This window comes from Castanea sativa, chromosome 10 (assembly GCF_040712315.1).
Source record: "Castanea sativa cultivar Marrone di Chiusa Pesio chromosome 10, ASM4071231v1".
NCBI classification, from domain to species: domain Eukaryota; kingdom Viridiplantae; phylum Streptophyta; class Magnoliopsida; order Fagales; family Fagaceae; genus Castanea; species Castanea sativa.
In genome coordinates, this window is record NC_134022.1 from 22,521,470 (window position 1) to 22,536,748 (window position 15,279).

The 15,279-nt window shown below is 36.2% G+C and overlaps 1 protein-coding gene and 1 pseudogene across 3 annotated transcripts; both read left to right on the forward strand.

The window, feature by feature from the left end:
- The first annotated feature begins 1,012 nt into the window (after positions 1–1,012).
- Positions 1,013–6,569, forward strand: LOC142613656 (OVARIAN TUMOR DOMAIN-containing deubiquitinating enzyme 5). 3 transcript variants are annotated; one of them, XM_075786096.1, is made up of 3 exons: positions 1,013–1,189; positions 2,980–3,093; positions 5,449–6,569. In XM_075786096.1, the coding sequence occupies exons 2-3, from the start codon at positions 2,990–2,992 to the stop codon at positions 6,329–6,331; spliced, it is 987 nt and encodes a 328-aa protein (XP_075642211.1). In that variant the 5' UTR covers positions 1,013–1,189; positions 2,980–2,989; the 3' UTR covers positions 6,332–6,569. The 3 variants fall into 3 exon arrangements, with proteins under 3 accessions (XP_075642211.1, XP_075642212.1, XP_075642210.1); XM_075786097.1 differs by lacking the exon at positions 1,013–1,189 and adding an exon at positions 1,725–1,786; XM_075786095.1 differs by lacking the exon at positions 1,013–1,189 and adding an exon at positions 1,742–1,876.
- Positions 6,570–7,573: 1,004 nt separating this feature from the next.
- On the forward strand, positions 7,574–13,625 carry LOC142613819 (transcription termination factor MTERF15, mitochondrial-like; annotated as a pseudogene).
- The last annotated feature ends 1,654 nt before the right edge of the window (positions 13,626–15,279 follow it).

The window sequence follows — 15,279 nt, forward strand, 5'->3', positions numbered from 1 at the left end:
GTGGATGTGTTTGTGTGTGGGTGTGTTTGTGTGCATCTGAGGAAAAAGAAGAAGATGAGGAGAGATGTTTCTGAGTTTGTTGAGTTCGGAGAAGAGAGAGAAAAAAACGAGCGAACCGGAAATTGATAAAAAAATAAATGAACGAGCTACAGTAGCCGTGTTTATTTACACGGTTACTGTAGCTCATGGATGAGTTTCCACAATTTTGCACAGCTTTGCATCCACTGATGTGAGTTATTTTTTGGCCAAAATGTGTAAAATGGAGGAATTTTTGTATTATAGATGATTATCCACCAACTGATATGGATGCTTAGTCTTTAAAAAGTTCTTGAATTAAATTACGATTTGGGCCTTATTGATGCCCAATAAGGCCCTCATTGTACTTGGTGGGAAAAGCAAATCAACAAAGAGAAAGCAGAAGGCTCCGCCTAATTCTTAACCATGCCCTAACATTCTTCTTTGAAGTTACAAAATATAAAATAGAACGGGTAAAACTTAGATATAATTATTTACCATTTTAAAATTCTATATGAAAATTTAACATTTCTATTTTGGTTTTTTAGAGAGTTTTAATGTATAACATTCACTTCTAATGATAACTTTTTATTATCAGATCAATACACTAATCAGTTTTTAGTGTAGCAAGAATTGAATCACAAATCTCTTATACTACTAAAAACTGGTGTAAGCAAGAATTAAATCTCAAATCTCTTATACAACCAATCAATTTTTGATGTAGACGGAGGATTGAACCCATCTTTTATACAACTATAAAAGATTTTGCCAATTAAGCTATCTGTAACCCATTTTAACAAATTTCTAACAAGTATCAATTAATAAACTACTTATATTTTAAAAAAGTTATAGCTAAAAAAACTAACTTTTTTTTAAATAATTTTTTTATGTTTTCCGTAGTATTAATTTAAAAAAAAAAATTATTAATAAATATCTTTAAGAGTATTCGGATAATTTGACCCTTAGTTATTTCAAAGAGCAAACGACGTTAAAACCGTATACACCTTTCTCTTTTTTTAGTTACCCCTGTTAAAACCCAGAGAAAAAGGCAAACCTCATATCTCTCTGATCTGGGATGGAACCAGTCTCTTGAGCCCTGAATGAATCATCCATCTGAAAGCTGTTGATCTGATTGATATCATACAAGTGATACAACCAACCAACCAAGCAAAAGGTAAACATCTCACACTCACCAGATAGATTAATCTTACAATAACAAGGAGCTTTTCTCCAGCCCTTCTAAATGGTTTTTAATGAGGACATTTTATTTGGGTAGCGCATCATGTGTTGTAACGTTGTCGTATCTGCCGTATCTGTATTTCATAGGAGAAGATGGGTTTGGGGTTTTCTTAAGCTTTTCTAAATGGGTTTTAATGAGGATATTTTATTTGAATAGCGTATAATGTGCTACGCAGAAGTAGTAGAAGACATCACATGATGGGTTTAAGGTTTTCTCCAGCTTTTCTAAATGGGGTTTTAACGAGGACATTTTATTTGAGTAGCATACCCATATTTCTAATTGTAATAGTATCCTATTTTCCGTGTCTTGTCGTGTTACTGTTACGGTATCATATTCATGGCAGTATCTTCTGTGCATCTAAGTTCCAACAGAAAAAAAGGGTTTTAACTTTTAACTTTTAACGCCGTTTGGTCTGTCAGTGAAATAAGTGAACCAGGGTCTGAATTTTAAAAAGGGTATTTAAGTAACAGTACTTAAACTCAGCATATGGTTTCAGAGAATTCTTGGTTGTCTCACTCTCACGCGTAAACGGTAAACCCTAACCTCAAATATTATTCTATGTTGTCTCTCTCTCATTATCGATACTTGAGGCTCTTCTTCCTCAAACCCTTTGATTGCTTGGTAAGAAATCTTATTAAAACATTTTCTATATTTTTATAAAATTTCAAACTTTAGTAGTTTTTGTGTTTTTCTTGTTATTCAAAGAATGTAAATTTAGAAACTATCTAGTTCCTAGTATAGTATCTTGTATGTATGTTTAAGACTGTTTTGCTTTGTGGGTTATTATCTGATTCCTTCTTTTGAGAAAATTATGACTCAGTTTTTATTTTTTATATATCTCTCTTTGCGTTGTGATTTTTAGAATGGGTTCTAGCAAAAGATTGTATTTTTTGGGAATTTTAAATTGATTTTGGTTTATGTTTTTACTGTTCAGTATGTACGTGAATCTGTTGTATGATGCATTGTTGTTGATGTTAATGTTGATACCTTAAGTGAAAGTTTGACTATGACTATTTGGTATCTATGTAGATTATTGATGACTTTTTAAAATCCAATCCATTCATTTCAAAATGGATAGTTAGGATTTTAGGATTTCATGGTGGAGTTTACTTAAGAACTCTAGAGGATCTTAATTTATCAAAAAAAGAACTGTAGACCATCTTAATGTAGCCATCGGAGGTCGTTACTCACGATGTTGCTTTCCATGCCACCATATTTAACCTTCTTTATATCACCACATGTTTGCAACAATGTTTCAATTGTATAGGTATAAGTGGCTCAATATTTGCATGAACCAAATGATTTTAATTTGTGACAGTCTGACACTGGTTATACCAGGAATTAGTTTAATTTGTATGTCAACAAGTCATAAGTTGAACCATATATTTAGACAGTTTATGTAGGTAGAAAAATTTTGCTGACTCTTAGAAACTATATTGTATGTATTTGATACATGTTAGAGCTTAAATAACTGTGTACATACTAGCAAGCTAAAATTGAAGATAGCTTCTGTAATCTTCTAAAGTTGTTCATCGAACTTAGATCTCCTCAGTTTTTAATTTAAAGAGATGCCTGTTTTTTATCATCTTTTTGTACCCCCTCTCTCTGCCTTTTCCCCTCTCCCCAGATGGTGTTTATTGTAGTTCAAAAGATCTAAAATACTAGTTATTTGCATTGGAAGGTTTTCACCCTGTGCTCTGCATTGTTGTCTACCTTGATTGCAGGGTTGCTCAAATGGAGGACACTCAAGAAATAGAGGATAAAACTACTGAAGCAATTTCAGATAATGCATCACAAAAGAAAGAGGAAACTCGTGATGAAATGCTTGCTAGACACAGGTCATTTATTTATCACAAATCTAAACTATCACTTCACTGCTTTTCATTTTGTTTATTTCTTGATTTGCCACTATGGCGTAAATGCACTTTTAGTTCCTACATTTTGGCCCAATTTCTATTTTGGTTTCTACATTTTAATTTTACCACTTTTAGTCCCTAAACTAATTAACACGTTTCATTTTGGTCCTTTCCGTCAGTCAACCGACGGAAATTGCTGAGCTGGCTGCCGGAGGAATTAAAAAATTATAAAAAATGCCACGTCACCATGACACATCAGCATCTATTTTTTTTTTTTTAATTTTCAATTTTAATTAAATAAAAAACAGAAATAAAACAAAAAAATTACTAAAATTAAGATCAAAAAGTATCTTTACTCTCTCTGGACGTTACTTAATTTTTAACTCTCCCTTCTCTTATCTCCTTTCTGACTTAAACCTCTCTTCTCTCTTCTCACTCATATCTCAAACCTCTCTTCTCTCTCAAATCACCACTATAACCACCGAAACATCATCATTGAGACCTACACCCACCAATCAACGGTTAATCTGAGTTTCCCGCTACTGTATTTGAGGTTTGGCTTGGGGTAGGTTTGGTTGCAAGGTTTAAATTTGATATTTTCTGTGTGGGTTCTCTTTTTTTGGAATTAGTGGTGGTGGTTTTCTGTTTGTGGGTCTCTCTAATGATGGGTTTGGATTTGAGAAGAGGTGGGTTTTGTTGAATTTTCTGATGTTTTCGGGGGTGGGATTTGTGATCCTTAAGCTGTTTGGGTGGGTTGAGATTGGGTTTGGGGTGGACGGGTTGAGATTAGGGTGGGGTGGGTTGAGTTTGGGGTGGCTGGGTTTGAGGTTGGGTTGAGGTGGGTGGGTTGTGAGCCGGCTGGGGTCGTTGGGGTTGTGGGTGGCTGTGGGTAGGTGTGGGTTCGTGAAGCTTCTCGGTGAAGCTTCTCTCTTCTCAAGATCGGCTTTGGGTGGGTGGGCTTCAGATCGGTGTGGGGTTGTGCTGTGGGTAGGCGTGGGTTCGTGGGGGCGGGGGTAGCCATAGGTGGGTGGTTTTGTACACTGTGGGGTCGTGGGTAGCCATGGGTGGGTGGTTTTGCTCACCATGGGCGTGGGTAGTCGTGGGGTTGTGGGTCTTGTGTGTGTTGTGGGTTGGTGTTGGTGTTGGTGGGTTGTTGTTGCTGTTGGTGGATGTGGGGGTTGCAGGTGATGGGTATTTGGCTGTGATTGTTCTATGGGTTCGGATTTGGTTGGGTTTGGTTTTTGAATTTCAGTTTGGGTTTTGGGGTTTGATTTGATGTTTAAGTGGAATTTCAGAGGTGGTGGTGGTGGTGGTTGGGTTGCAATGGTGGGTTGAGTTTTTTCTTCTTATTTTCATTTATGTCCTAGTGATCTGGGTTTGAGTTCTTGGGTTGCTGGGTTTGTGTTCTTGAGCTAGGTTTGAGTTCTTGGTTGCTGGGTTTGATTTGGGAAGAATATGAAGAACAAGTTGTAAAATGAAGAATAATTTGAAGAACAATCTTAATTAATGTGAATTTTAGTTTTTAATTCTATTTTTATTTTTATTATTTAATTAAAATTGACAATTTTTTTAAAAAAAATATATGCTGATGTGTCGTGGTGACGTGACATTTTTTATAATTTCTTAATTCTTCCGGTAGCCAGCTCAGCAATTTCCGTTGGTTGACTGACGGAAATGACCAAAATGGAACGCGTTAATTGGTTTAGGGACTAAAAATGGTAAAATTAAAATGTAGGGACCAAAATAGAAATCGGGTCAAAATGTAGGGACTAAAAGTGCATTTACGCCTTTAACTATTCTGCAACAATGATGGTTTCTTGCTGCTTCTGGTTTATTCCTAGTTTTCCAGCATACAAGTGGTAGTTTAATAAGAAGACATAGCCTTGTTGAAAGAGGCAGTGTTACCAATGTCTTGTTTCCCTTTCTAAAAGATTGTGGAGAAGAAATAATTAAATTGGATTGGCACAGTTGGATTCTAATCCAAAGATGAATTTTGCTAAGTGAACTTGACACTTATGAGCTTAATTTACTCATCCCTGTTACTAAATTAAAAAGTAGAAGAGGGCCTTTATGAGAATAAGGCAGTGCTACTAAGCCTTATAATATGAAATGCAGTCCTGATATAAAGTAAAAAAAAAATACAATGGTGGTGGATTTGAGCATAGTATGCCTCAACTGTTCCCTGCTCTGCAAATCAGTGGTTGAAAGGAATGTTCTTTTTCTTATTTATTATTCCTTTTGTGTGATTGAGGCTTGTCCCTCAGAATTGTTGTATTTTGTGTTTCAGCCTTTTGAAATTCTCGTGTTTTTGCACAAATGACTATCGTTTGTGTGCAGGAAAGAGATATCACAGCTGCAGAACAAGGAAATTGGGCTGAAAAAGGCAGCAGCCAAAGGTAGCAAGGCTGAACAGAAAGCTAAGAAGAAGCAGGTGGAGGAAGAGGTTTCTCAACTTTCTGCTAAGCTTAAAGAAAACCATGCCAAAGAACTTGCCTCATTAGGCTATAGTGGCAGTAGTGGAAATGGAAAAGGCACTATTGACACTTTGGTGAAGGCAATTGCTGGGGTTTCTGTTACCAGTCAACCTGACCAATCAAGGGATTCAAAGCCCAGTAAGAGTGCAAAGAGGCGAGAAAAAAGAGCTCAGGAAGAAGCAGCAAGAGAGCAAAGAATCCAAGAAGAGCAGAGCAACGTTACAAGTGATCGAATTGTTGAAAATGAGAAACTGGAAAGAAAGCTTGAACCCCTTGGTTTGACTGTTACTGAAATAAAGCCAGATGGGCACTGCCTCTACCGAGCTGTTGAGGACCAGTTAGCCCTCCTCTCTGGTGGTTCATCTCCTTATACATACAAAGAGCTTCGAGAAATGGTGGCTGCTTATATGAGGAAACATGCATCCGATTTCATCCCATTTTTCCTGTCAGAGAATGTGTTAGAGGGTGATTCTGATAATTCAGTTACAGAGAGATTTGAGAATTACTGCAAAGAAGTGGAATCTACTGCGGCATGGGGAGGCCAACTAGAGCTCGGTGCTTTAACTCACTGCCTTAGAAAACATATCATGATATTATCGGGGTCCTTCCCTGATGTAGAGATGGGGAAGGAGTACAAATCCGATGATGGGAATGGTTCATCAAATTCAAGTATCATACTATCATACCATAAGCATGCATTTGGGCTTGGTGAGCACTATAATTCTGTGGTGCCCAATGTCGTCTAATGGGTGTCCTTCAAATTATGAGTATAAAATTAGATGAAATATTAGTGGTACTGAATTGTAGGACAATGTAATCACAAAGACCTCGCGTTCATGGGATTGCTGCTTTCAAGTGAAACTACAGAAAATTTAATTGAACTTATATTGTTGGAATTTCTTGATACTCAAGATTTTTTTTTCTTGGGAGAAAGAGGAGGTTTTATTTAATGAACTAGCAAGTATGTTACTCCTTAAGATTGAATTACCCCTGTTCATGGAATTAGGCAAATTGAAGATAGAAAATAAAAAAAAATCCTCCTTTGTGTTATTGGTTATTGCAGACAGCAGAATTACCTTTCTATTCGTTCAAATGCATATGAAGCTTAGTTGTTTTCTTTGTTGAATGTGATTATGTGACATTGTGAATCCTGGTCGTACTCAAAGATATCAACTTTGATGTCTCTTTTTTTGGTTCCTTGGCTACTTCCTGTATTGCTGTCTCTAACAATACTTTAACATGTATTGTTTAAGCCCAAGGTTGCTTAAGCATGTAAATTCTTAGTTTAAGAGTGTCAAGAATTCCTAGCCAAAAAAGAGTGATGTAACCAGTTACAATCTAATCAATCCTCAATCAGGCTTTTATAAAACTTCTACATGGTGCGTACACCACAACCAGCATGAGATCCGCTACATTCAGAAACTGTCATACAAAATAGGTTACTTGTCACTATCAGTTGAATGTTATTGTCTTTGAAACGCTCTTAACACTACATGAGACCTTGACCATGAAACTAAAACTAACATTTTATTCCAAGTGCAAACAAAAAGCGAGTTATCCCAACTTATACAAATTCCCCAACCCTACTGAAAAATAAAAAAATAAAGTAGTTAAGGGCAACTAGAGTTAATAACATTTTACTTGTTATCGAGCTTACAAGCAAAGATTTATTTTCCATCCAGCCCCATAAGATCACCAGTCGACGAAGAGTTGGAGATGTGAAGTTTTTCCATTAGGGCTTCTATCTTGGAATTTCAATCCTGGACCTTCACTCTCCAAACCATGTCAGAGTAGGTCCCTTGATCACTAGACCACCACCCTTAATGATAGATAACACTCTACCTCATTTATTTTTATCTAGTTTGATTACATACAATATGATTGAGTAGAGTTAACTTAAAATCTTTATAAATATATATATATATATATATATATATATATATATAGACACAGACACAAATTAACATGATGCTTGTCATTGCAAGAAAATTTTTGGCAAATGAGAGCAAATCACTATTTAATTTTGCCTTAGCTAATGAATTCGAAAAAATAAGCATTACAGATAAGTGTTATAAAGCGTGAGTTTCAGACTCTTCTCAAGAGTCCAACAGTACCTGCGAAAACAAATGGGGGGAAACAGCACAATCTCTCTCTCTCTCTCTCTTCTGTGTTACACGAGACTTGATTTTGAGAAGCTTTATTTTTTAGTTGGATTCTGTGAATGTTTGATTTAACTCTCAAACTGTGAAGCTCAAGCTCTTCTGGAATACCGAATACAAGGATAGCTCAGAGGACACCATTCCCTGAAGGATTAATCAGACAACCAACGGGCAAAGTCAGTGAGTCTATTCCATTATGTTTGGTTTTCTTTGTTCAACACGTCTACTATTACTCAAACGTAGAACGACCCAACTGGGTTTTCTTCACCAAAATGCTTTCTTTATTGTTAAATCGTTCGCATCAATAACATTATCTGATTCTAGTCACCAACAACAAGAAGGTCAAGAAGAAGAACATTCTTTTACAGTGTCTTACCTCATAAACTCTTGTGGGTTATCATCAAAATCTGCTCTTTTAGCATCCAAATGGGTACACTTTGAAAACCCAGAGAGACCAGACTCAGTGCTTAATCTTCTCAAAGAGAATGGATTCACCAATACCCAGATCTCCAAACTTGTCAGGATACGACCAAAGGTGCTTTTATCTTGTCCTGAGAAGACCCTTTTCCCCAAAATTGAGTTTTTCCGCTCTAAAGGGGTTTCAAGCTCTGACCTCACTACCATCATATCTTCAAACCCATCTCTGTTAGGAAGTAGCTTGAACAATCATCTAATCCCCTGCTATGATTTCCTCAAGAGCGTACTACTTGTCAATGAGAAAGTCCTTACAACTTTCAAGGGATCCCCAGGGGCTGATGTTGCAAATAATATGGTCCCAAACATTGAACTTTTGAGACAACATGGAGTGCCTCATTCTAAAATCTCTTTGTTTGTAACTAATTTTCCCCGTATAGCGTTCTTAAATCATACAAAGTTTGTTGAGGCTGTACTCGAGGTTAAGGAAATGGGATTTGATCCCTTGAAAACTGTGTTTGTTCTAGCAGTCCAAGTGGTTTTAAAGATGAGTAAAGAAAAGCTGGAATCAAAATTGGAGCTTTATAAGAAATGGGGTTGGTCCAAGGACGTCGCCCTCTTGGCCTTTAAAAGGAACCCAAATTGTATGGCTTTATCAGAAGAGAAGATCACAAAAGCAATGGACCTCCTTGTGAACAAAATGGGTTGGCCATCAGCACATATTGCTAAAAATCCTACGATTCTATTTTTAAGTTTGGAGAAGAGGATTATCCCTAGATGTTCAGTTATTCAAATTTTACTAGCCAAGGGTTTGGTGAAGAAAGATTTGGGTCTAGCAAGATTCATAATACCTAGTGAGAGGAGTTTTCTGGAGAGGTTTGTGATCAAGCTTCAGGACGATGTTCCTCAATTGTTGAATGTGTATCAGGGTAAGAAAGATCTTGAGGTAGGAAGCCAATCTGAGAAGGTATGTGGGGCTGAACAATTGTAACATTTCGACTTCAAGTTAAATTTTAATTCAGTCTTTTTATTCAGTAGCTATTTTAACATTTTCTACTTATTGGATAAAGCATTTGCGTTATCTTGTACTAGATACATGTTCTCCAAGATAACAATCTCAGTGGTTGGTATGAATTATGAAACATGGATTCTTAATTTCAAACAGATGTCCTGACTAACATGGTCACATAGTTTACTATTTGTGTAGCTGTTTTCAACACCCTAAAAAATAGGGAGCGAAAAGGAAGAAAAGAAAAACTTTAATAGGAGTATCCTTGTAATAAATGGGATATGTCTATATGTTGTAGACACAGGTCTCTAGACACTATACTTCTTGCCAATTCACCTTCTAGTCAACCTACAATATGCCACTTAAAATAAATGGATGCCTTAAAACACTTCTTATTTCATTTAACAAGTCATCCTCAGAATAGATAGAGAAATTGTTGCATTCTTGAACTGATGTAGGAAAGTGCAGGAAAATAGAGATAAACAAGAAAAAAATTAAAAATAAAAATAAAAATAAAAACCCTAGGCTTCACCACCTAGAAGCTGCCTAAACCCTAGGCATCACCACTTAAGGGTGTTTGGCATCACCACCAAACAAAGATAAACACATATTCCCAACTCATCAATTTCTTATTCAAATTCTAATGTCTTTCACCATTACAATAGCATTAGTTATGTGGGGTTCAAGGACTAAACCAATATGGAAAATACCTAATTAAATTTTTTAATACCCTCAACATGACAAACTAAATTAAAATAAAATAAAATCTTAAATGATTTTGGTGCTTCTTGCATCTTAAACCTTGTGAACTTGGGTTTATAAATTATGTTTCTCCTTTATCTTTATGTATTAAGTTAATCTCAACTTCACAGTGAGTAATTTAAATTTGATGAGAGTAATATACTGCCTTTCTATGTATTCTTAAACTTGCTGAGTTTGTGGCTTCAACTTTCTTTGGATTTTGTTCTGTGGATATTAGCACTCAAGTTTTCTGATTTGATCAAATACCCATCTCTCCTATACTGGCCTCTTCATTGTTTCTACCTGGTTGGATGATCCTATTCAGTGGATGCATCATAATTTTCAACTTGACTTGTTGATCTTCCATGTACAGTCTTTAATTTTCATTCATTATTTGTTTGTTTATGTTTGTGTACTCTGTAGCTCAGGAGTCTACAAAGATATAGCAATGATCATACTCTAAGTGAGATGATTCCCAAGGTTGTTTCCAAATGGAGCTGCACATGATGTATACTCCTAGCATATTCTAAGCCTTAAAGCCTAATTGAATGAAAAAACTCAAGTTTGGGCAAAAGTGTCTTTTTTGAATCTGCTAAAAGGACCATGGAGATTATCCTAACTGATCTGCAAAGTTGGCGTTTGGTGAACTTTAGGTCCCTGAGAAATCTAATGACCATCTAGGCTTTCTGGGATTTAAAATGTACCTTCCGGATTGCAGCTTCTGGGGACAGAATTTGCATTATCTGCTCTCTCTGGTATTATAATAATAAGTGCCCAATGATTATCATAGGTGATGTAAAGCTAGTTTGAAAAGAACCTAGTTTGGTTGTGGCTGAGAATAGTGTTTTATTGAGTGAACCTAATATTTTTGTTAAAGCTACAATAACATATTGGATGGAGGATTTGGTTCCTAGCAGGAGCTCATTTGGATTGAGTTAACTCAGCTAGGAATTTGGGATGTTTCACATCTATTGTTTGCATATGATTTTTTGTTCTGATAAACTCTCATCCATATAATTTAATTGAAAATCTACACAACCCAATAACCCAATGTTTAGGGAACATCATGTCCTTCAAATGCGAGAGAGAAATTAAGACTTATCTTTGCTGTTACTGTCTCATATTGTGGATCCTGGTTCAACTTAAAGATCCCTGCTTTGCTGTCCATATACATATATGTATGTGTGCTGGTTTGCTGTGTCTAACACCATTTTAACATATCTGTTTAAGTCCAAGGATAGTTATCTTTGTTTGTTTTTATAGAAAATTTGAAATCAAGATGAGAATACATACATGAAAAACAGAAAAAGGATCCCTCTTTTTTTTTATACAACAAAAGGATAAAATAACGGAACTGAGAGTTCTAGCCAGTACTACAGTCATACATATCCAGAAAATGCTCATGAAATTTTTAAAGGCAAGATTAGCTAAACATTGGCATTCTTGCAGTGCAGCTTGATGCACAGCAAAGATGGTAGCATTTATCTTTCCTTTTTTTTTTTATAAGTAAAATAATATTATTAGAAAAGGAAAAGAGAAAGACACATAGTAAGATGTGTACTATCCCTTTTCAAAGAATACAATCACAAAGAGAGAGTCAATAATTTCAACAAAAACATCCAGTGGAGGCCACCTAGAGCGTGCATGTAGTCACAGAAAGTCTGCAAAATGCTTCGTATTTCTGCAACTATGCACTCTGCTCTCCACTTGCTGATTCTGTTGCTTCTGATCATTTCTTCTATTTCCTTGCTCCGAATTAGGATGATGAGTGAGTTGATGTTTAGGTGGGTTGCTTTCAAGGGTGCTTCTCTGATTGCTAGACGTCTCACCTCAAGCTTACCCTATGTCAACACACTAAAAGCATCTAGCAAAAAACCTTTTGCCTTCTCTTGACTTTGCCACTATTGCAATTCCTCACCATTTCCTGTTTCTGTTCTAAACCCCCTCTAGAAGCAGTAGTGTGCTCCATCCTGGCACCTCTCTGCATAATATTCTTTGATGTTTTTCTTTGCTACACAGATGTGCTTGACTTGTCTTAAGATCCTGAAAAACCCTGGTGTATCTGCAAGAAAGAGTTTTTGCTCAGGTTAATCACACTTTCGTAGATGTTTGTTATTTGTCAAAGAGAACCTGGTTCCTGTGATTTTAGCAAAAAGAGAAACAGTGCATTCTCTCTCCCAGGACCAAACGACATACCATTGAATTGAATTTTGTGAATGTTTGGTTGAACTTTGTTCTCTTTGTGAAGCTCAAGCACTTGTGAAACTCAGAAGCACATGAAGAGTAGCTCAGAGGCCATCATTCCATGAAGGTTTGCTGTATCAGGCAAAGTCAGTAACTGTGAGTCTATTCAATTCAGTTATGTTTGGTTTTCTCTGTTCAACACGACTCGTACTACTCAAACATAGGACAACCCAACTGGGTTTTCTTCACCAAAATGCTTACTTTATTGTCAAATCATTCACATCATTGAAATCACCTGATAATTCTAGTCAACCACAACAAGGTCAAGAAGAAAAACATTCTTTTACAGTTTCTTACCACATAAACTCTTGTGGGTTGTCCCCAAAATCTGCTATTTCAGTGTCCCGGAGAGTACACTTTGAAAACCCAGAGAAACCAGATTCAGTGCTTAATCTTCTTAGAGAGAATGGTTTCACCAATACCCAGATCTCCAAATTTGTCAGGTCATGCCCACAGTTGCTTTTATGGGATGTTGAGAAGACCCTCTTGCCAAAAATTGAATTTTTCCACTCTAAAAGGGGTCTTCAGTCTCTGAGCTCCCTAGGATGCTCTCTTTAAACCCAGTACTGTTGAGTAGGTAGAGAAACATCTTATTCCCTGCTATGATTTCCTCAAGAGTGTACTACTTGCTGACAAGAAAGTCCTTAAAACTTTCAAGCGCTCAACAATTGTTGATGCCACAATAATATGGTTCCAAACGTTTCAATTTTGAGGCAATTTGGAGTGCCTCAGTCTGCTATCTCTTATTTTTGTAACAAATTATCCACGTGTAGCATTGAATAAGCATACTAGATTTGTTGAGGCTGTACACAAGGTTAAGGAAATGGGAGTTGATCCCTTGAAAACAGTGTTTGTCGAGGCAATCCAAGTAGTTTTTATTATGAGACAACCAATGCAGGAATCAAAATTGGAGCTTTATAAGAGGTGGGGTTGGTCCAAGGATGTTGCTCGCTTGGCTTTTAAAAGGCGGCCACATTGTATGCTTTTATCAGGAGAGAAGATCGCAATTTTTCCATCTGCAGTTATTGCTAGAAATCCTATAATAATCTTATTCAATTTGGAGAAGAGGATTATCCCTAATATTTAGTTATTCAAAGTTTGCTTGCCAAGGGTTTGCTGAAGAATGATTTGCGTATTGACTTTCATACAAACTATTGAAAGATATTTTCTGGAGAAATTTGTTATCAAGTTTCAGGATGACGTTCCTCAATTGTGGAATGCGTATTGGGGTAAGACAGATCTTCCAGAGGTAGGACACGAATCTGAGTAGTTATGTGGGGCTAAACAATTGTAACTTTTTGACTTTCAACTTAAATTTAGTTCTTAACTTTTTATTCAGTTACTACCTTAACACTTAATACTTATTGGATAAAACATTTGCATTATACTGTATTGTATTCACCTGGATAAGTGATTTCCAAGACAACAATCTCAGTTATTGATCTGTAACATGGATTCTTAATTTCAAACAAAAGTCCCGATTCACATTTATATTTTTCTACTTGTGCCCAATACCCGCAAAAATAGGGAGAAAAAAGAAGAAGGAATCTCCTTGTTAATGGCTAGATTATTTTCAATTTTTATTGCTTCTCTGTTTGCAACCTTTTGAAGTGCTATTGGATATCTAATATCTTAGCTCGACTCCGAAGTTATTTTCTATAAGGCACCTACTGTGATAGTTGCTATATGCTGAAGACACAGTACACAAGTTCCTACAAAATTCACATTCCAGTTAATTTGCAATATGTCATTTATGAGATTTTGAATAGGAGGATGCCTTAGACATTGTTGATTTCTCTTAAGTTCATTGTCAGAACTCAAAACATATAGACAAATAGTCACATTCTTGAATCTTGAGAACTTCTTTTTATAACTCATTTTCTCCTTTTTCTCTAGATATGTAGTTAAACTCAATTTCACTCTTGGTGATCTATTTTGATAATGGTAATTTACTGTCTTAGGGTGCACTCTTAAAGTTGCAGAGGTTGTGGCTTCAACTTGTATTAGAAGATTAAACACTTCAGCTTTCTGGTGCGATTGACATGATCACTAACTCATTGGTCATATATTGGCCTCTTCATTGCCAATATCAGCACTAAACGGGATGCGTGATATTCTTCAACTACTTGAATTGTTAATATTCTATAGATTTCATGCATTAGTTGTTTGTTTGTGTACTTTTTGGCTCAGGGGTACGCAAACATAAGCAATGATTGTAGTAGAATAGGGAATAAGATAACTCCAAAAGCTGATTTCCGGTTGGGCCGAGCATGAAGTGATAATCCTAGCACATTCTAGTTCTCAAAGACTATAGGCTGGAAAAGCTATAGTATGGGCAAAGGGTCTTCTAATTTTCTTCGAATCTGCTAAAAGCAGTGTAGAGAATATTATGACTAGTCTGCAAAGTTGGGTCTTGATGCATGTCCCTGAGAAGTGTACTTTATGGTCCCAGCGAAATCTAAAGACCTAATCTGGGCTTTGAAAATGTACCTCCTTGGCTGCTGATCTTGCAGATTCTGCAGTGTGTCCACGAGTTTCTGGGGATTGAATTTGCTTTATGCGTTCTCTCTGGGCCTATAATGAGAGGAGCCTAATGGTGACAATACATGCATCAAAACAAAAAAACAAAATGATCCTGTAAATTTGTGTAATTGAGGAGCCTATGAAAGCCCAATTTCCAAATTTGCTTGGTTATCTCCCAATGAATCCACATATGGCTCAAAAAAAAAATTTCCTGATAGAATCCCATAAGCTTATAGAATGCAAGATGAGGCAGCAGTGGGTGATCCCCTATCCAAAATAACCATGTGTACTAATTGTCTTGAAATTCAAAAGCTAGAAAATTGTCCTCGGATGCTGATCAATATGATGCAGACAAACCATAAGAGATAGCAGATAGACAACCAACCTTAATGCATAAACAAAAAAGTTACAATGTGAACAAAAAAATTCTGAGAATATTAATTAGTGAATCAGATTTGACAACATAATATGGTCATCGAACACAACTCTTTCTTGGAACCAAAGATATAACATATTATTACAATCTAATCATTCTTAACCAACCTCTTACAAAACTTTCACACAATGCGTACACCACAATCAACATAAGATCTTATTTTGATCC

Bases quoted from the DNA above. Each gene is read 5' to 3' on its own strand.
- LOC142613656 (XM_075786096.1), top strand. From the start codon at position 2,990: ATGGAGGACACTCAAGAAATAGAGGATAAAACTACTGAAGCAATTTCA. The intron at 3,094-5,448 runs GTCATTTATTTA...GTTTGTGTGCAG, and splicing joins GAAATGCTTGCTAGACACAG to GAAAGAGATATCACAGCTGC.